This window comes from Lampetra fluviatilis, chromosome 29 (genome assembly GCF_964198595.1).
Source record: "Lampetra fluviatilis chromosome 29, kcLamFluv1.1, whole genome shotgun sequence".
NCBI lineage: Eukaryota > Metazoa > Chordata > Hyperoartia > Petromyzontiformes > Petromyzontidae > Lampetra > Lampetra fluviatilis.
Genome location: NC_136303.1, coordinates 3,388,891 through 3,411,378, shown reverse-complemented (window position 1 = coordinate 3,411,378; position 22,488 = coordinate 3,388,891). Strand labels below are relative to the sequence as shown.

The following is a 22,488-nucleotide window of genomic DNA, read 5'->3' as shown; positions in this document are numbered from 1 at the left end:
CAGTTTGGTGTTTTAACATCTTAACACAAGGACAATGCATACTACGTGTTAAACTACCAGAAAGGGTTAAACCTATTCTTATAGAAAGTAGAATTTGTTGCAGAAGTGTGTCCGACGAACGGCGATTGGTCCGGAGGGCAAACGACCGCTGAGATGTGCGTGACGCGGAATCTATAATTGTATTATTTTCACGTTGATGTATGTCCGTGCAACATTTCACAATTCGTCAAAAGGGAGGCGGTCGTTTTTATTTTATTTTTTGCTCTGAATTTGGCTGCCCGCTTCTTTGCCGTAGGCTTTCATATTTAGTTTTGATCTTGCGTCGTATTTGACTACCACTCCTCCCCCACGGTCAACCTCGCAAACAAAATCTCGACTCTGGACCCTGGCCTCTTTTGAGTTCTCACCACGTGGTTAAACATAACCAAAAACAACTGGAACCTGACCTTGTGTTAGCCACGTGACTAGGCCCTCACTGGCCATAGGGCGGCAGTTCATAGGGAAAATGCCCCCGTAGGCCGGTCCATTCCAAGTGCCGGTGGGCTGGTCTGTGTTGGAGAAATTGCAAACGTAATCGGAGAAAAAATTATAAAAACACATTTTTAATTAAAATACTTTATTACCTCTAATGTGTACACTGCATTGCTTATTTACGCCCTCAGTAGGCATCAAGCCCCCATATTCGCCAGCCCCAAAGATTCTTCCTCAACCTTTCCTCTTCGTTTCTTGGACCCAGACCCAAATTTGTGGCCGATGAGACCGCACGGCAACAAAAAGAATCACGCGAACACGCCGTCACATCGCAACGTCTAGCTACTACGAGTGCCACACAGTTTGTCATCGCACAACGACCATTGAAAAGAATTTAAACAAAAATGCCCACGGCCCGAAATCTGTGCTGCGGTTGTGTGTGCTTACAAACGCCTGGGCCGATGCTATTTTTTTGGTCTCATTACGTCACACTGCACGTGACCACACCGTCTCGTGAACGAGTTTGGAAGTTCGTCGATTCGCTTGTCCACCGACGGGGGAATCAGTGACACAACGATTGCACCCGGATTTTTTTTCTAATTACACTGGTCAACACACTTTTTCTGGCATAAAGTATTCCAACGGTTTTAAGGTAATTTTGGGGTGTTGATTCCAAATCTTGCATCAGTTTTTGTCTATCACATCAGGTTTTTGAGATATCAAATATTGCATTTTCAATAAAAACTGCAGAAGAAAAATATTAAATAAATGTGGATATCTACATTAAATGATATTATAAACACACTATCCTAAAAATACAGCACCATATTTTAACACTAAAGCAGTCACTGACTCGCAACAACTTGCAATCATAAGTGACAGAGTTAATTTAGGGTAAAATCGATGACAATGGGGTATGCCGATAGCATAAAAATGAGATGTGATAGAGCAAATCTGAGATCAGATTTGGAATCAGCACCCTGAAATTAGTCTAAAACAGCTGCAAAAGTCCAGGCCAGAAAAAAATGTTTTTTTGTTGACCAGTGTTATATTGTCTTTAATTCATCGCGATTGAAAATTGCAACCGTTGTCGGTGACAATGGCCACCAAACGACTTGCCTCAAAACGTTACCCTCGAGGCCACTTGTGACGTCACAGGCTCCCTCTGAAAGTTGAGGGGCGGGGTGTGTGAGGGGGTGTCTCGGGAAAAACTCAATAATCGAACGAAATCTCGTTGTCCAGTGAGTGGCGTGTCGCTGAGAAATGTTCTTAGAGTTATCGAAACAATTATTGCGTCTGTTGTCGAGAAGTTGCCAACAATTATCGCGTTGTATTTCGGTGATCGTTCAGAGTTAGGCGGATTAAGCGCGCGAAGAAAGCAAAGGATGTGAAGTGAATTGTTATATTGATTGCGGGATCACCTGTGGAGAAGATGATGCGGTAAATACGACGGAAAGGTTCCCTGTAGAGCAGAATAGGCCTCAGCGAGGAGCTGAAGTGGATTGCAAAGTGTTGCGATTACACGACCTCGCGTTATTCTTCTTAACATATATAAATGTATGTGTGTGGATTTTCAACTTGTTCCATGACATTCCTTTAATTGTGGACGTGCACCAGCTCCGAAAACGGCCTGGGGAAGAGCTCAGGTATCGCTCGGAACCAACGAGCAGCGGCAAAGAGGAAAACTCAAGTGACCTCTCCATCATTTTTTTCATTCAGACGCTGTCTTTCCGATAGACGCTGTTCTTCACCTGAGGACGGCTGCTTGCGTTGTGGCCGAAACGTCGTGCGAATTATTTTATTATGTTTTATTTTAATTATTTTATTATTTTCCTTCCACGTGACTATACCGAAAGAACCAAGAAGACCTCTCCATCCTCTGTCACGCGATGACCTCATCTTGTCGGTCGCGATCTGCGGCTCTTCCTGCCATCCTTCCCAATCTCCTCATCCTTCAAAGACGTGGCCACTGGGCTCTTCCGCCTCCTGACGATCGGCATCATCGCCACCGCCGTCAACATCACCACCGCCATCGCCACCCTCGTCAAATTCCCGCGAGCCTTCGCGACTCACGCCTCCGTCTCGCGAGCGCTCCGAGCTCGGCGCGGGGACGTCTCTGACGTCGACGCCATCGCTCGCTCCGGCAGCGGCGTCGTCGCTTACGGGGCCTTCGTCGGCCTCCCGCCACGTGGCCTCGATGTCTTCCGCCGGAAGGGCGACGTCGGCATGGGCCTCCCCGATCTCGGACCGCGCCGAAGCAATCACGGCGGTGACGTCGACGGAACTTGTGGGGGTTCCCTGTCGCCGCTGTTCTTTCTTGTCTCCTCCGACGTCGGCGTCTACATCTCCGTCTCTGCCATCTGCATCGCCGTCTGGAGCGGCTCGCTCCATGTCGCGCGGCTCTTCTGCAGCGATAGCGTCACCTTCATCCACGCTGACGCTTTCCGTAACATCGACACCTTGTGTGATGACATCATCTTCACGCGCACTGATGCTTCCCGTGACATCGATGCTTTGCGTGATGACATCGTGTTCATCCATGTCGACGCTTTCCCTAACATCGACACTTTGTGTGATGACATCATCTTCACGTGCACTGATGCTTCCCGTGACATCAATGCTTTGTGTGATGACATCATCTTCGTCCGCGTCGACGCTTCCCGCAACATCGACGCTTCGTGTGGTGATGACATCATCTTCGCCCGCTTCTACGCTTCCCGCTACATCGACGCTTCGTGTGGTGATGACATCATCTTCGCCCGCTTCTACGCTTCCCTCTACATCGACGCTTCGCGTGATGACATCATCTTCATCCACATCGACGCTTCCCGCTACATCGACGCTTCGCGTGATGACATCATCTTCATCTACGTCGATACTTGCCGCGCCATCAATGCTCTGCATGAAGGTGCCACCCTTGTTCTCAACATCAATGCCCTCCCCGATACCGCCCTCGCGCTCTCCGCCTGCCACGTCACCTCCGCTCTCCGCCAGAAACTTCGACTCTTCAAGTGAACTCAGACCTCCATCGCCCTCCTCTTCCTCCTCCACGAATCCTCCGAAGTCTCCCCCGTCGTCCGCAGAGCCACCGACATCTCTCGCTCTGACACCGCCATCGTCATCATTACCACCGCCACCATCATCATCACCATCATCATCATCGCCCAAATCTCCGTCCGCCATCGCAGCCGCGTAACCGTGGACGCTTTGAGCGATGATCTCGTCAAAAGCCGCGATTCCATCGCCGCCCTCCATTTCCTTCCCCCCCTCCTCCTCCTCCAGCTCCCCAAGCCCACGAGCCGCCGCTGCGATGCCGGTGGCGACGGCGCCGTCCCACGGGGAGGCGGCTCGCCCGCCCGCCGCGGCGCCGTCGTCTGGGCATTCCTCCTCCTCCGGCGTGGTCGCCTTGCCCGGCGCGCCGGACAGCTCGCAGACCGGCGGCGGACGGGGCGGCGGTAACGACGCCAGCTTCACGTCGTCGTCAGAGCTGGAACGGACGGAGGGAAGAAACGGACGGACACGCGCAGGAGGAGTTCATGGCAAACGGTTTTTTTTTTGGGGGGTGGGGGGGAGGGTTCGATCGCGTAAATATAAATGCGTCTTTAAATCCGCCACCGCTCGAACGCACGCAGCCTATCAGTGAGGTTTGTCACGTGAACAGATTAGTTAACTGCTGTCAGCACACACCAGCTGTGTGTCGGAGAGGAAACCCACAAACGTTTACAATTCGAGTTCCGTGACATTTCGCTGCGTGATCACAACAACAGCAACCAGCTTCGTCAGGCAACAGCCAGAATTGTGAAGATGCCCTTCCTGCTTCCGTCTTAAATAGAGGGGGTAAAGGTCATGTGATCACTGTGAGCCTAGGCGGAGTTCGCCGTTAGCGGCACATCGTCGTCATCGTGTGTCGTCATCGTCATCATTGTCATCATCGTGCGACGTCATCATCGTGTGTCGTAATCGTCATCATCGTCGTCATCGTCGTCATCGTGCATCGTCATGGTCGTCATCGTCCGTCGTCATCGTCGTCATTGTCGTCGTCATCGTCCGTCGTCATCGTCATCATCACGCGACGTCATCGTCATCATCGTCTGTCATCATCATCGTCGTCGTCATCGTCCGTCGTCATCGTCGTCATCGTCGTTGTCATTGACGGTCGAATTCCTCTTTGCCGTCTGACGATTATCTGGCACATTCGTAGCCGTGGTCAGTCTTCTGCATTCGTTACTCCCACCTCTTCGGTGTGTCGCTATGTCCGTTGCGCGTCTGCAACTCAACTCGGTGTTTATTTGCGGCACGGGGGAATCCCGCGTAGCCAGTTAACCAGCCGGCTTCCGTGGTAACAGCCCCGCAGCAGCCACGGCAAACAACGGAGTTATTGTTGGGGTGGTGGTGGCGGACAGGAGCCCAGTCAGTAGCCAGCGCGGGAACCCGAGACTTAGATTCGTTTTAATCGAAGTGTGTATGCGTGTATGTTGAATTTCTTTCGCACCCTAAGTAGCCAACCGTGCCAATCGGAGATGCGGGGAACGGACAACGAAATAGCCCACGGCACAGGCAATACAAGGCACGCGAGTGAATTGTTTCACAAGCCCCAGAGCTCAATTTCCGTATGGCGCCTCGCGTTGCTATTTGCAAGCTGTGCCCTCCCCACCAATCATTCCCCCAAGCCGTGGCCGCAGCCGCCGCCGTGTTATTATCATAAATCGACTGCGCAGGCATCACGGATCTATCTGCTTGAAATTCAGCCGTTACAGCCCTGCCTGCGGCCACCACCACCACCCACCCACCCACCCCTCGGACCAGCCACCATTGGAGAAATCCGATGAGGTATGCGGCCTCTTTGAAACTCTAAACTGAACTTTTTTTTCGTTCATTTTACCAGGCCCACAGAGCTGTGCATATCTTTTTTTCTATTCAGAAATTATAGCTCAACCAAGTGGCCTATCATCACGTGGACATTTATAGCAGCCAGATTACTCTGAACGCGTGATGTTGATTTTTAATGTGGAGGGAACAAAAACCAGGTCTCCCGACACACAAAGACAAAGATAACCCTCCCCCCGTATAGCCTAACCAAACTGCTAGGGCAAGTGCTGTGAGCGAGTACCCACGAAGGCCGCCGTTGGCTCCTCGCTGGCGATGTTTTACACACAGCACCCGGGTAGTCATTTGAGGCTGAGTCGACCTAGCGGAAGCCCAACGACCGGTTCAGATAACCGTCGCCGGTGTTGACCGTGAGCGGGAATCAAACCCGGGTCGCGGGGTTCATAGCGCAGCGTAGCGCTGACCGCTTCACTACCGCTCCCCGCTCAGATAATCGCACGCGCACACACGCACACACACAACTAAACGCATTCGCCAATCACAACCGCGTCGTGGCCTTGGCAAGGATCAACAATGCATGCGTGACAACAGGCGGCATGTTCGGGGCAGCGATTGGGCCCACCTAGTCCGGTTGCCGAACGAGTCTGTTGTGAGGCCGCGCTCACTCCACACGAGAAGCGCCTCGCCGCACGTGGACCACAACAAGGCCTGGCTGAGCTCGCCAAAGAGCCAAAAGCCATCGTCACGCGACACTTCGGTCGGTCATCATCCTCGTAGCAGCAGCAGCAGCAGCAGCGGATTTTGGCCATCGAACAAAAGCGGTGGTCACCAAGTCGCGCGGCGCTCTCAGATGGGCTTTTGCGGCCGTCTGGAACGCTCTTCCCTTCCGATATCAGGAAGCCACTGAAGCCATGCACTTGTAAATCAGCATCATCTAGATTGACAGACTCGTTTATTTAGAAACTGCTCTTTTGTGTGTTTAGTTTGTTGTCCTTCCCCCGCACCTTTCGATTAGCGCGGTCGGCTACGTACGGTGCGAAAGAAGTCCCGGCGGTGAATATCTTTACCGGCACGATCCCGTCTCACCCTCTCCTCCTCTCTCTCTCTCTCGAGTCCTCGCCCTGGTGAACCACAAACCAACTCCGGAGGGGACAACTCACTCGCTGCGGGCAGCCGCGTCCGCGTCGCTCGAATGCGCGGCGACTCGCGGCTCTCCCCGCGGAGACGGCTTTGCGTAGAACTCTCCGGCGTAGCGCTTCTCAGCCGCCTGGGCACACCACAGAAGACAAAACATCCCCAGTAGATTTCGATTTAAAGCTTTCGTGACTGCAGGGATTCATCTTCTTGGTTCTTTCGGTAAAGTCACGTAGAAAGGAAATAATAAAATAGTAAAAATGAAACAAAGTAAAATACAATTCTCACGACGTTTCGGCCACAACGCAAGCAGTCCGTAGCCAACCGCGCAAATCAGAGGTGTGGGCGGGGTGGGGAACTACAACGAAGTAAACACAACAACAACAACAAGAAGCAGCTCTCACGAAATTAGTTTCCAATCGAGATCTGGCGTCGGGCAACCGAAATTACAAGAATTGCCATTTTATTTCGAATTCGGTTTCTAAAAAACAGCAACTCAATATTCTTGGTTCTTTCGGTAAAGTCACGTAGAAGGGAAATAATAAAATAAAAAAATAAAAAAATAAAACAATAACATTCTCAGTGAGAATTTTATTGTTTTCTCAGTGAGAATGTAATTGTTTAATTTTATTTATTTTATTATTTCCCTTCTACGTGACTTTACCGAAAGAACCAAGAATATGAATCCCTGCAGTCACGGAAGCTTTAAATCGAAAAGCAACTCAATACTTCAAGATCCGCAAAGCCACTGCGTGGCGAATGCGAGACGGTGGTGGGTCCTTGATAAGTAACGTGTCACGAAGCAGCAGTCCTTAAAGAGTCGCACGTGACCCCTTACACTGGTCAACACACTTGTTCTGGCATAAGGTATTCCAACGGTTTTAAGGTAAATTTGGGGGGTGCTGATTCCAAATCTGGCATCAGTTTATTGTCTATCACATCAAGGTTTTTGAGATATCAAATATTGCATTTTCAATAAAAACTGCAGAAGAAAAATATTAAATAAATGTGGATGTCTAGATAAAATTATATTATAAACATACTATCCTAAAAATACAGCACCATATTTTAACTGTAAAGCAGTCACTGACTCGCAACAACTTGCAATCATAAGTGACAGAGTTAATTTGGGGTAAAATCAAAGAAAATGGGGTATGCCGATAGCATAAAAATGAGATGTGATAGAGCAAATCTGAGATCAGATTTGGAATCAGCACCTTGAAATTAGTCTAAAACAGCTGCCAAAGTCCAGGCCAGAAAAACATTTTGCTGTTGAACAGTGTTATCTCAGGGCTGGGGAACGTCCGGCCCGCGGGGCCTTATCAGGCCCCCAAAATCATTTGGTGTGGCCCTGCCAAGGCAACCGCAGGCGGGACTCGAAATTCAATAAATCTAGAGGAGCAAACCTGGAAAAGCAGTTGCGAGTAGCAACATCATCAATACCAGCTAACATCATCACACGCCTCGCCAAAGAGAAGCAGTTCCTGCCCATCGCATTAGGGGTGAGTTAATTAAATGTTTGACCAAATATAACGGGCTAATTTTTAAGTTGATCATTTTTTTATGGCCCGCGAATGATGCTATAAATATCAAAATGGCCCTTGGCAGAAAAAAGGTTCCCCACCCCTGTGTTATCTAGACGACTTCAGAGTGTACAGCTTTAGTGGCTTCCTAATATCAGAAAGGAAGAACGTTCCAGACGGGCACAGAAGCAGCGCATCTGAAAGCGCGCGACGCGGTGGCAGTGATGATGATGTTGTTGTTGTGTCGTCGTGTTCACGTTGTGTTGTTTTTGTGTTGTTACGTCTCGCCTTGTTGTTGTTGCTGTTGTGTTGTTGTTGTGTGTACTTACCGCGAAGGTGCGGTTGTTGTAGTAGCGATCCTCCAGCAGCGCACTCACCACCACGGGGTCACTGCCTGTGTCTGTGGCACAAACACTCACCCGCTCACTCACCCGCTCACTCACCGACTCACCTACCTACTCACTCACCCGCTCACTCACCCGCTCACTCACCCGCTCACCCACCGACTCACCTACCTACTCACTCACCAGATCTCTCACCCACTGAATTACCTCCTCACACACTCACTCACTCACCTGCTCACTCACTCACCCGCTCACTCACCCGCTCACTCACCGACTCACCTACCTACTCACTCACCCGCTCACTCACCTGCTCACTCTCCGACTCACCTACTTACTCACTCACCCGCTCACTTACCCGTTCACTCACCGACTCACTCACCCGCTCACTCACCGACTCACTGACTCGCCTACCTACTCACTCACCCGCTCTCTCACCCACTGAATTACCTCCTCACACACTCACTCACTCACTCACCTGCTCACTCACTCACCCGCTCACTCACCGACTCACCTACCTACTCACTCACTCACCCGCTCACTCACCCGCTCACCCACTGACTCGCCTACCTACTCACTCACCCGCTCTCTCACCCACTGAATTACCTCCTCACACACTCACTCACTCACTCACCTGCTCACTCACTCACCCGCTCACTCACCGACTCACCTACCTACTCACTCACCCGCTCACTCACCCGCTCACCCACTGACTCGCCTACCTACTCACTCACCCGCTCTCTCACCCACTGAATTACCTCCTCACACACTCACTCACTCACCTGCTCACTCACTCATCCACTCACTCACCCGCTCACTTAAGTACTCACCTACTCTCCGCACCCGCACATCCACACAGCCATCCATTCGCTTGCTCATTATTAATATCAATACGTCAATTATTCGTGAGGGAGGGGGGGTTCACGTGATCATTTACAACCCAACATTTGTTAATGAAGCCACGCCGTCAGGGAAATAAATGTTGGCTGTGAAACTCCCTCGGCCCGCTGTGTCTCGGCACTGTGCCAGTGAACGGCCCCAGACGGATTACAGTCGTGCAAATGTAGCCTGGGTTCACTTCAGGGCAAGTTGCACGGTGGTTTGAGTCAACGCATTTCAAGACTTCAATTTAAAGCTTTCGTGACTGCAGGGATTCATCTTCTTGGCTCTTTCGGTAAAGTCACGTAGAATGGAAATAATAAAATAATATAAATAAAACATAATAAAATAATTCTCACGACGTTTCGGCCACAACGCAAGCAGCCGTCCTCAGGTGCAGAACAGGTCTGTCGGGGAGACAGCGTCTTTTCCTGAGGACGGCTGCTTGCGTTGTGGCCGAAACGTCGTGAGAATTATTTTATTATGTTTTATTTTATTATTTCCATTCTACGTGACTTTACCGAAAGAACCAAGAAGAGGCATTTCAAGACGTATTAAATACGTGGATGGCCTTTGGTATAAATCATCATCACCACCACCATCAGCACCACGACGATCCATGGGCAGACAGCCAGTAGGTGCCCACTGCCACATGTCGTCATTTGTTTCCACTTTCCTCGGTCTCGTAGTGGCCACGTCTTTCTGGCACCAAATCTCTTCCGATGTCGTCGTCAAACGACTTTCTGTGAGGTCTTCCTCTCTTTGCGATTCCTTACCGTAATCAATCACGAGCAAACTGTTTTGTTATTTACACGTGGACGCAGTGTGTCGACTTTTCAACATAGATTGATAGATCAATTTCAAGGACAATGCATATATTATCATAGAATGTGTTTTGTTTGCATTTTGACTGCAAGTATTGTGGTTAATGCAGACATGAATCCTCGTCAAAAGGTTTCAGTTTTGTTTCCAGAAAAAATGGGAAAAAAACGCTATTATTATAGATTGAAGACTCATTTCTTTAGAAGCGCTTTTTGTGTTCAATTTGTTGTCCTTCCAGCGCGAACCTCCGATGGCTACGTACCGTGCGAACATAATTTCAGCGCACATACGTACAACTCAGACTGTAATTCAGATACTGTAGATACGATCCGTCCACCCTTTCTCCATTTGAATGCCCAATGTCGTTGAGTGACTTGTGCGTTGTCTTGGTATCCTCTGGCCGTAGAGCCGTCCCTATAGGGTACACGGCGAATCGAGGCGACTGCCCTGGGCCCCACGCTTTGGGAGGGAGGGGGGGCGTGCTTTGACGGGCCCCGCAACCCCAACTATGGACGGCTCTGGGTTGTTTTTGTTGTTTTTGTTGTTGTTGTTGTTTTGCTGCCTTGCCCCAAGCTTGCATTTGCTGTTGACAAATCGGCAGGAATGCATGAACTCATGCAATTCGCATGTACTTTATCTTGACTTGTTTTTCATTACTTGCTTACATTTTCTCACTTTTTTTTGCACACCCTATCGTGTTTTTGTTTGTTTCACATCGTTTGTTGTTGTAACTCGCTGACCCGCTCCTGCTGGACACATATGTGAGTAAAAAATAAAATAGCTTCATATCTCGTCTGAGTACTCCCCGTGCAGTCTAAATAAAGACGCTGGCTATTTCCCTGTCAACCAGTCCAGATGGCTGGGTGCTGGAGCAAGCAGACCACAATCGGAAGAACGCGGGTTCCACCACCCCACTGTCTTCACAAATTCGAGCCCTCGGAGCTATTCAAAAGAGATAATTAAGTGCATTTTATTTAGTTTTTTGTCATGATTTCATCTTTTTTTAAGATTCTTTACCAGGTGAGACCCCCCCCCCCACTGAGCTACGTAGCTATTTTTAAATCCTTTATATTAAGTTCACTTGCTTGCTTGCGCGCTTACGACCGTGCAAATCTTTCGGTCGTTTTCAAACCCACTTCCCGTGATCCAATCGAGCTGACATTTTGCACATAGACTCGTTGTGCGTGACAATGAATTTTCGTCATTTTTTTACAACATTTTTCACTTTTTAGGAAAAAAAATTCATATTTAATTTAAAATACCAATGTGATAAAAATGAAACTCTTACTCAAGAAAAACAGAAATGAATAATAGAATAAAACCGATGCCACGCATATAAAGGATTTATAGTGAAAAACTTTGTTTTTACGGGTTAATTTTTTCAGAGGCGACCTGGCCACAACTGATAGCTCAACGTAAGAGGCTTACCATCGCGTGGACATGTACAGCAGACACATTCTCTCAAAGCGCTTTTATATTTGATTCTAAATGTGGAGGTAGAAACAAGTAGGGCCCGGAGAAAAATCCACGCGACCACGGAGAGAGAGAGAGAGACAGAGAGACACCCAAACTCCAAATATACAACAGCAGGCGTCAGGATCGAACGCCACGACCTCCTGCACACCAGGCGAGGTAGTTAACATCTCCTAGCCACCGTGATGATGATGATAGAGAGAGACACCCAAACTCCAAATATGCAGCAGCAGGCGTCAGGATCGAACGCCACGACCTCCTGCACACCAGGCGAGGGTGTTGACACACCCATTGTGCGCATGCGCCGACTGGTGACCAGGCAGCGGCCATCGATCTCATTTCAGTCACGAGAGGGGGTTTATTAATGGGCGATTGCCTTGATGGAAACCAAACAAACAAAAAAACCCCTACTCCACAGGAGTTCGCCGTAGCTCTGCCGGGCTGATTGATAATCCCCGCCACTCACTGATCCACGGCAGGCAGTCCACCTTCCTTATCACTCCTCTGCCTTCGACTCCGTGAATGCTGCCGAGGTGCTCGGCAAGATTTGGCGATGGCGACAGCAGAAGCGGTGGTCTGTGCAGAATACTGGGCAAAGACTCTAAAGGTTGGACAGGAGAGAAGGAGATTCCACAACCTCCGTGTGCCACCCCAATGCCTTTCTGAAGCAGGGACGTGCGGTCACAGGAGAGGCAGGGGGGGAGGCAGAGCCTCACCTGCCATGCTCCAATGAAAATAGCTGTTACGGAAAGTAAAAAAAAAGAAGAATCAAATAAAATAAATATTAATATTTTCCCACTGATCTGTGTTATAAATGTCATTTCTGTACGATTACAATCTTTTTAAGAGTCACAATCGCCAAATTTGCGGAGCTCCGCTGCAAATACAGGAAGAGACGAGAGGTGAGGCAGCGACGCGCTCAGCCTCCCCTCTGATTGCGCAACCCCTCAGTAGCTGGATGGAGCGCGGGCAATAAGCGCGTGCCTGTTACTATCTCAGTGTGTCACCAATGTGATGTTTGTAGACCCCTTCATTTCATGTCCTCGCCTTCCATACTCCAGCTAACTTATTTCACGTGTGTGTATAAAGATATTTAGGCTCGCTGGTCTCGCCATGAAACTGCAATGAAAAAGCACCAGGGGAGGCAGCTATCACATCTGCCTCACTGAGGAGGACGTGTCTAACACGCCCCCCTCAGTGAGGACACGCCCCCTCAGTGAGGCCACGCCCCCTCTGTGAGGCCACGCCCCCCTCAGTGAGGGCACGCCCCCTCAGTGAAGACACGCCCCCCTCTGTGAGGCCACGCCCTCTCCGTGAGACCACTCCCCCCTCTGTGAGGCCACGCCCCCCTCTGTGAGACCACGCCCCTCCCTCAGTGTGTGAATCTGGCTCTGATACTAGCCAGTGCCTCCCCAGCCATTGACCTCACAGCATGTCACTGCTCTGGAGCTGATAAAAAAAAGCAATCTAATTGCTGTAATGATTAAATCTAACTCTCTGACCGATACAATGACAGTCGAAATCATTCAGCAAATCCTGCCATCATGCGAAATCACTAGGCAGACGTTACCCGCTGTCATGACGTATCTAACATCTTCTCTGATATCAACTCTAATACAAACTCTAACATAAACTATAACATCACATCTCCTTGTTTTGTGCCTGCTACACCCACATTTGTGAATGCCCATTAAAAAAGAAAAAGCCATTTCGTTCATGGAGTTTGAGAATTGCCATTTTTTCGAAAGATTGTTCATTTGAAAGAGGAAATTCAATTGCAATTCATGCTATGCTTGAAATTGCATTTTAAATGCCCTTCGGGAGTTTCTATTGCGAGTGTCATGCATAATGTGGTTATTCTGCATTTGCCAGCTAGATTCCCACTGTACATAGCTCTGGTTGTGTATTAGTCATGTGTATTACATATCCCTTTAATATCTCCCACCCCACGTGACGTGCTGGCTAGCATCATACCAGCCGTGCTATGAATCCCCCGTCATCTCTCCCTCCCCACGTGACGTGCTGGCTAGCATCATACCAGTCGTGCTATGAATCCCCCGTCATCTCTCCCTCCCCACGTGACGTGCTGGCTAGCATCACACCAGCCGTGCTATGAATTCCCCGTCATCTCTCCCTCCCCACGTGACGTGCTGGCTAACATCATACCAACCGTGCTATGAATTCCCCGTCATCTCTCCCTCCCCACGTGACGTGCTGGCTAGCATCACACCAGCCGTGCTATGAATCCCCCGTCATCTCTCCCTCCCCACGTGACGTGCTGGCTAGCATCATACCAGCCGTGCTATGAATCCCCCGTCATCTCTCCCACCCCACGTGACGTGCTGGCTAGCATCACACCAGCCGTGCTATTAAGCCTCCACCCACATCGCCACTTGCCCGAGGAATTCGTTTTCGTTCCCCGCCGCAACGCTCTGCCACCTCCACAACCACCTCCACCACCACCACCTCCACCACCACCACCTCCACCACCACCACCTCCACCTCCACCACCACCTCCACCTCTACCACCGCCGCCGCAACCGCCGTCTCCTCTCGCGACGGGACGGAGCAGCAAATCGTGCGCTCGAACCTCGCTCATTAAAGTTTAATTGACACTCGCTAATTGGGCTAAATTAACGCGGCTCCAAAAATAATTAATTATTCGCCCACACTGCAAGGAGCATTGATTTTCCAGATTTCCCCTCCACCGCCCTCCCTCCCCCCATCCTACAAATCGCTTCGCAATAATGTCATTAGGACCTGGAGTTCGCAACACATTTGCATAATAATTTCCCAACGAGAGGGTTTGGGGAGAAAATATAAATATCGGACGTCTCCGCCGCTGCTGCTGCTACTTCTTCTTATTCTTGACACTAATGAGATATTGTTGCATGAGTGGTGCGCGATTCTGCTGATTACTTCCCCGTAAAAAAAGATAGAGCCCCCCCCCCCACTCTCACTTTGTTGAATCACCGAATTGATTTGGGTTTGTGTTTTTTTCCCTTCCCATTCCAAAACCACCCTCCGCCCCCCTTCCCTTCCGGACGTGTCGCCCTTGAAACAGAGCTCGCTCGCTCCGTGCCCCCCCCCCCTCTACGCCAATGTCGTTCACTCATTGTCCAGAGAAGGGGGGGCGGGGTGAAGAATGGGGTCCACTTTGGCCGATAAGACATCATCGGTAGTGTGTGTGAAGAAGGTCGCCACAACGTTTGAAACCATTGTTGGGTTTGACAGCAGCACGATGATGATGGTGATGATGGTGATGATGATGATGATGGGGGGTATTGTCACCATTTGTGTTTCGTGTCGGGGGGGGGGGGCACGTGAGGGGGCCGCACTGAAGGCCACTAGGGGGGCCCGGCAGTGACCCGCGTGGCCTTGCGATGGAGAACGCCGCTCTAAACTTTGTCACATTGCAAATAAACCCACCGCGTTTTTACCTACTCCACTTCCTCTTCCTCCTAATCCTCCCCCTCCTCCTCCTAGCAGCCTACGGCTCTGTGGACGGCGAGGTGTAACGGTGAGCTAATCCCTCGATTTACGAACGGTCGGTTGGCGACACTTCGCGTGAACGCAACTGACACGCTCCTGGACACTTTTCGCCCCGAACTAAATCGAGAATCCGCGCGTGAAACGAACAAGCTTCAACCCCGGCCAGGCGCGCCGCGACCTCGTCATTCGAGAAGTCATCATCATACGAGGTGTCGTCATTATACGAGAAATCGTCATCATATTCGCGGCATAGTCACCGTGTCCCTGCAGCGCACACGAGGACGCATCCACATCGCCGCCCAACTCGTCTTGCGGCGAATTTTGTTGTTGTTGTTTTCAATTAACGATCATTTCAACCGTTTCATCGTTTACGCTTTTCAACTATCGCTTGTGCGTCGTGACAATTAATTACAGGCGTCTATCTGTTTAGGTTGGGAGTCGAGTTGGAATGACGGTCCCAAACACGCGCACCCCCATGATTTAGTTGCGTCGTGACCGAAAATGACACCGAGCCAATGTGCAGCCGGACGTCGAGTTTGAAAGTAATGAACGAGATTCTCCGATTGACCGAAAGAGGCCTCCACACACAGGAATCGGTCGTGATGTCGGCCTTTTAAAGAGATTTGGAAGAAAAGACAACAAAGGAGGTGGGTGGGGTGTTTAGAAGAAGATCGGCGATCCGTTAGGGAAGAATGATGATGAGTTCTAGATTTGAAGCTTTCGTAATTTTAATTTTATTTTTATTTTATTTTACTTTTATTAATTTTAATGTTTTACCTACGTGACTTTACCGAAACAACCTAAGAAAAATGATGATGAGGTTTGGCCAAATGAGAAAGCAATGACAGGGACGTCGGAGAGAGAGCGACGCTTGAGGAGGATGAAAGGGGGTAGATCACCAGGAGCTACGGACCTTCGAGTGAAAGGGGTAAAGCTACAAAATGAAGAACCAAGTCCTGACAAAGAGAGTCATTGGGCCTTCGATTAAAGTGGCGCCCGCTACTTGGCCGTCCGTGTCGTTTCAGTTGTATGAAATACATTCACGAGAATCATCGTTTCAAGCGTGTGTGTGTGTATGTGTTTTTTTTTTAAAGAACCCATTCCTTTCGTAATTCGAGGGATACCTCGACTGAGTCCCGCTAATGTTTCTATTTGTTTGCTGTTTGTAACTCGCGGACCCGCCCATACTGGACATCTGTGTTGTTAAAAAACAACAACGACAACGAGCTTCATAGCTCGTCGGGTTCCTCCCGCGGCAGCAAGCTAAATCAAGCTTCTGATTCTGACAGAGCTGGCCGTTCAATCCGCTGTCACTCCACATTATAACGTCGTCGTCGTCTGTTTAGGTTGGAATGGGGAGCCTGGGAGGTGGAGGGGGGGGGCTCTGTGGGGGGGGGGGGGAGAGAGAGTGGGGGAGGCTCTGTGGGGGGAGAGTGGGGGGGGAGGGGCTCTGGGGGGGAGAGTTGGGGGGGGCTCTGTGGGGGGAGAGTTGGTGGGGGCTCTGTGGGGGGAGGGGGGAGAGAGTGGGAGGGGGGGGCTCTGTGGGGTAAGAGTGGGGGGGGGGCTCTGTGGGGGGGACTCTGTGGGGGGGGGGCTCTGTGGGGGGGGGGGGGCTCTGTGGGGGGATGGACATCCGTAGAAAAGTTAATTCACATTTGCCGGCGACCGCCCCTCTACCTGATGAATCCCAGTGGAGATTTGTCTAAACGCACATTAAAGCGTTGATTCATCTCAAACGGGTCAAATTAGCATCGTATAACAAGTCCAAGCATGGTCGCCGTGAGTCGCTAACGTAGGCATTACAATACAGTATATATTTTTTTTATTTTGCAGATGTAATTGCGCGTTTCATGTTTGTGGCCTCTGCGCAAAGCAAAAAAAAACTAATCACAGAGGACATGCGACAATAGAATTTGCGGACCAAATGTAATGCAGACGCCACGGTGGCGAGATGTTAACTACCTCGCCTGGTGTACAGGCGGTCGTCGATTCGATCGCGACGCTGATGCCTGCTGTATATTTGGAGTTTGTGATGTCTCTCTCGCCTTGGTCGGGTGATTTTTTTCTCAGGATCCTACCGGTTTCTACCTTCGCATTTTGAATCAACATCACGCGTTTAGAGTATGTGGCTGCTGCCATAAATGATAAGCCACTTCATAATATAGTTTTGAAGTGTAATATAGTTTTTAAGTGTCGTTAAACCCGCCACCACTCGACACAGCCAACTAGTAAGGTTTGTCACGTGAACAGAACGTGCCAATTCGTCACTAGTACAGCACTAGTGTATAGTGTAGTGTATAGTGTAGTGTATAGTGAGGTGTATAGTGAAGTGTATAGTGAGGTGTATAGTAGTGAAGTGTATAGTGTAGTGTATAGTGAGGTGTATAGTGAAGTGTATAGTGAGGTGTATAGTAGTGTAGTGTATAGTAGTGTATAGTGTAGTGTATAGTGTAGTGTATAGTGTAGTGTATAGTGAAGTGTATAGTAGTGTATAGTGAGGTGTATAGTAGTGTATAGTGTAGTGTATAGTGTAGTATACTTGTACAGCACTAACCGGTATGTTGGAGAGCCAAGCCACAGCATTTACAATCTGAGTACGACGTTTCGCCAGTCATTACAACTAGCTTCATCAGGCGGATAGCCAGATTTACCATAAGCCACTTCGTTGAGCTATCATTTGTGACCAGGTCGCTTTTGAAAAACAGCTACATATGCTACGGGCCCCGCACTTTCAAGGGCCCCGCGCTAAATGCTTTCAAGCTATCAATTCCGGTTCAGTGATTCTGCACTTGCTCTATTACTATAGTACTATACCGCCTTCAACTTTTACGAACGACCGGGTGTTTAAGGTTATCGATTTGTCGTGTTATCTGCCTGTATAGCAAGTGAAAAAATACAATTACTTCACGTTGCAAGTAAAAAAATTGTGTTTTAATATATTTTTTTTTCATTGACTATCCCTTTATAACATCATGCTACAGGCAACGCACTAGTTTCATCCGGCACTGGTAGCCGGGAATCAAACGTCATCTTATCGGCTTCATTGTGGTGCTGCTGCTGTCAAACCCTGCGCTGCAGGGCAAGGTGGCCTTGTGAGCTTATTGGCGCCACTCAGCGGCGATGGTGTGGGAATTGCGTAACAGCAGCGTGGGTAACAACGCCGGGTCGTGATTGGCCAGGGGGCGGGTGGGCGATACTTTAGCCCCCCCCCCTCCCCATACAGGCAGTCCTCGACTAACGAACGCAATTAGTTCCTGAGATCCGTTCGTAAGTCGAACGGTTCGTAAGTCGGTACGCGGTAATCGACTGTATTTAAATGGCCACACACAAACACTAACTCCCAGCACGAGGCCGACTCATTTACATTTCGCTGGCGTTTGGGTTAGATCGCGTAAATATATAAATGTGTCGTTAAAGCCGCCACCACCCGACACAGCCAATTAGTAAGGTTTGTCACGTAAACAGAACGTCGACAATTCGTCACCAGTACAACAACACCAGTTGTGTGTTGGAGTGCCAAGCCACAGCATTTACAATCTGAGTACGAAGTTTCGCCAGTAATTACAACTAGCTTCATCAGGCGATTAAAGTAAATTTTAAATAACGTCTCTATATATTTGTATTCGTTGGCCTCTCTGGAATTGTGGGCCCTGGACAAATTTCCCATTCTCACTTCCCCCTGTATACATCCAGCACAGAGGTCGCGAATCCCACGAATCCGAAGCCACACGCGGCTCTTTAAGGACCGCTCTCGTGACACGTTCATTATTAAGGACCCACCGCCGGTCTCGTCTCCCATCTACCCTTGGGGTTCCCTTACTAAGTCGCTTATATTACCGCCTCCCTCTGTTCACACCCCCACCCCACCCCCTTTTGAAAACTCTCATCTCATCTCATTTTGCTGGCAAATGAGGGTCCAATGGTGTATACTCTGATGGTGCATTGCCTTTGAGTTGTGCGCCTTTTGGCGTCATCTGGTCCAACACCATGTGAGACTAGGCTCTAAGGAAAGCTGTCTCGGGTGTGGACCAATCAACTTCAAGGACAGTGCATAACATTATCAGAGTTGTGTTTTTTGTTTGCATTATGGCTGCAGGTATTGCGGTCTATGCAAACATGACTCCTCGTAAAAAAAAGGTGTCAGTTTTGTTGCCAGATAGAAGGGTAAAAAAACAATTATCAACTCTCATCTCCTTTCGCGACGCGGTGGCCCTCACTTGGCTGGGACATCACGGGGTGCCCCTTTAACCACCCCCCGTGCACTCCCCCCACCTCCATTGTCAAGGGTCCAGTCTGTGACGGGATTATCTTCCGCGAATTGCGATACCCGGTGTCACCGGAGCCGCCGCCCACGCCGCGCTGTATCGGGCTCGCGTTTTTAGTGTCCCGGCAAAAGCCCCAAAAAAATGACCACCGTCTCGCGTTATTACCACGTTGCATTGCGGCTCTTAAAATGTTGAGTTTTTGTTTGAGCGAATTCGTACCCAAAAAAAATCGCTCTTCTTATTATTGTGGTGGTCGACTTCTGCTCCAGACCAATTTCCAACTGCTCCTGGCTCCCTATCCCCCCAGCCCCCCAGCCCCCCCTGACCTTCACGGGTGGCTATGAGAGCGTCACAGTAGGAGGCGGCGTACAGGAGGATGTCCTGGGGCTGGTCGCGCAGCACCGCCGTGCACAGGCCCTCGAGGAGACCCGCCAGGCCACGCGGCACGCGCAGCTGGGTGGAGGAGAAGGGAGCCGCCATGGTCGCCCTGCGGCACGCGGGGAGGAGACACGTGGAGACATGGGGAGATACGTGGAGACACGGAGAGACATGGGGAGACACGGGGAAACATGGGGAGACACGGGGAGACATGGGGTGACACGGGGAGACACGTGGAGACGCGGGGAGACGCGGGGAGACACGGGGATACACGTGGAGACATGGGGAGACATGGGGAGACACCTGGAGACACCTGGAGACACGTGGAGACACGGGGAGACACGGGGAGACACGTGAAGACACGTGGAGACACATGGAGACATGGGGAGACACCTGGAGACACGGGGAGACACGCGTCTCTCCGTGTCTCTACTGCTCTTACCGTTGCTCCTGTCTCTGTGTCTCTGCGTCTCTCCGTGTCCCTGCTGCTGTCTCTGTCTCCCTGTGCCCCCGTGTCTCTGTGTCTCTGTCCCCGTGTTTCTGTCTCTGTGTCTCCGTGTCCCCGTGTCCCTGTGTCTCTGTCACTGTGTCTCTGTGTCTCTGTCCCCGTGTCTCTGTGTCTCTGTCCCCGTGTCTCTGTCTCTGTGTCTCCGTGTCCCCGTGTCCCCGTGTTCCTGTGTCTCTGTCACTGTGTCTCTGTGTCTCTGTGTCTCTGTGTCTGTCTCTGTGTTTCTGTGTCTCTGTCTCCGTGTCTCCGTGTCTCCGTGTCTCTGTGTCTGTGTCTGTGTCTCCGTGTCCCTGTGTCTCTGTGTCTCCGTGTCTCTGTGTCTCCGTGTCTCTGTGTCTCTGTCTCCGTGTCTCTGTGTCTCCCTGTCTCTGTATCTCTGTGTCTCTGTGTCTCTGTGTCTGTGTCTGTGTCTCCGTGTCCCTGTGTCTCTGTGTCTCCGTGTCTCTGTGTCTCCGTGTATCTGTGTCTCTGTGTCTGTCTTTGTGTCTCTGTGTCTCTATGTCTCCGTGTCTCCGTGTCTCTGTGTCTCTGTGTCTCTGTGTCTGTCTCTGTGTCTCCGTGTCTCTGTGTCTGTCTCTGTGTCTCCGTGTCTCTGTGTCTCCGTGTCTCTGTGTCTCTGTGTCTCTGTGTCTCTGTGTCTCTATGTCTCCGTGTCTCCGTGTCTCTGTGTCTCTGTGTCTCTGTGTCTCCGTGTATCTGTGTCTCCGTGTCTCCGTGTCTCTGTGTCTCTGTGTCTGTATCTGTGTCTCTGTGTCTCCGTGTCTCTGTGTCTCCGTGTCTGTCTCCGTGTCTCTGTGTCTCCGTGTATCTGTGTCTCTGTGTCTGTCTCTGTGTCTCTGTGTCTCTATGTCTCCGTGTCTCCGTGTCTCTGTGTCTCTGTGTCTCTGTGTCTCCGTGTCTCTGTGTCTGTCTCTGTGTCTCCGTGTCTCTGTGTCTCCGTGTCTCTGTGTCTCTGTGTCTCTGTGTCTGTCTCTGTGTCTCTGTGTCTCTATGTCTCCGTGTCTCTGTGTCTCTGTGTCTCTGTGTCTCCGTGTATCTGTGTCTCCGTGTCTCCGTGTCTCTGTGTCTCCGTGTCTGTCTCCGTGTCTCTGTGTCTCTGTGTCTCTGTGTCTGTATCTGTGTCTCTGTGTCTCTGTGTCTCCGTGTCTCCGTGTCTCCGTGTCTCCGTGTCTCTGTGTCTCTGTGTCTCTGTGTCTCCGTGTATCTGTGTCTCCGTGTCTCCGTGTCTCTGTGTCTCTGTGTCTGTATCTGTGTCTCTGTGTCTCCGTGTCTCTGTGTCTCCGTGTCTGTCTCCGTGTCTCTGTGTCTCCGTGTATCTGTGTCTCTGTGTCTGTCTCTGTGTCTCTGTGTCTCTATGTCTCCGTGTATCTGTGTCTCCGTGTCTCCGTGTCTCTGTGTCTCTGTGTCTGTATCTGTGTCTCTGTGTCTCCGTGTCTCTGTGTCTCCGTGTCTGTCTCCGTGTCTCTGTGTCTCCGTGTATCTGTGTCTCTGTGTCTGTCTCTGTGTCTCTGTGTCTCTATGTCTCCGTGTCTCCGTGTCTCTGTGTCTCTGTGTCTCTGTGTCTCCGTGTCTCTGTGTCTGTCTCCGTGTCTCCGTGTCTCTGTGTCTCTGTGTCTCTGTGTCTCCGTGTATCTGTGTCTCCGTGTCTCCGTGTCTCTGTGTCTCTGTGTCTGTATCTGTGTCTCTGTGTCTCCGTGTCTCTGTGTCTCCGTGTCTGTCTCCGTGTCTCTGTGTCTCCGTGTATCTGTGTCTCTGTGTCTGTCTCTGTGTCTCTGTGTCTCTATGTCTCCGTGTATCTGTGTCTCCGTGTCTCCGTGTCTCTGTGTCTCTGTGTCTGTATCTGTGTCTCTGTGTCTCTGTGTCTCCGTGTCTGTCTCCGTGTCTCTGTGTCTCCGTGTATCTGTGTCTCTGTGTCTGTCTCTGTGTCTCTGTGTCTCTATGTCTCCGTGTCTCCGTGTCTCTGTGTCTCTGTGTCTCTGTGTCTCCGTGTCTCTGTGTCTGTCTCTGTGTCTCCGTGTCTCTGTGTCTCCGTGTCTCTGTGTCTCTGTGTCTCTGTGTCTCTGTGTCTGTCTCTGTGTCTCTGTGTCTCTATGTCTCCGTGTCTCTGTGTCTCTGTGTCTCTGTGTCTCCGTGTATCTGTGTATCTGTGTCTCCGTGTCTCCGTGTCTCTGTGTCTCCGTGTCTGTCTCCGTGTCTCTGTGTCTCTGTGTCTCTGTGTCTCTGTATCTGTGTCTCTGTGTCTCTGTGTCTCTGTGTCTGTCTCCGTGTCTCCGTGTCTCTGCTGCTCTTACCGCTGCTGCTGTCTGTGCCGCTGCTGTTTGGCGTCTCCGTCTCCATGGCAACGCGGGAGTCGCGACACGCGCAGCGAACTCCCC

The 22,488-nt window shown here is 50.4% G+C and overlaps 1 protein-coding gene across 1 annotated transcript; it reads right to left on the bottom strand.

Moving 5' to 3' along the window:
- Positions 1–1,386: 1,386 nt before the first annotated feature.
- On the bottom strand, positions 1,387–22,488 carry SPA17 (sperm autoantigenic protein 17). The gene is made up of 5 exons (XM_078870015.1): positions 22,405–22,488; positions 19,554–19,714; positions 8,285–8,355; positions 6,459–6,565; positions 1,387–3,958 (listed from the first exon to the last, which is right to left on the bottom strand). The coding sequence occupies exons 2-5, from the start codon at positions 19,705–19,707 to the stop codon at positions 2,419–2,421; spliced, it is 1,872 nt and encodes a 623-aa protein (XP_078726141.1). The 5' UTR covers positions 19,708–19,714; positions 22,405–22,488; the 3' UTR covers positions 1,387–2,418.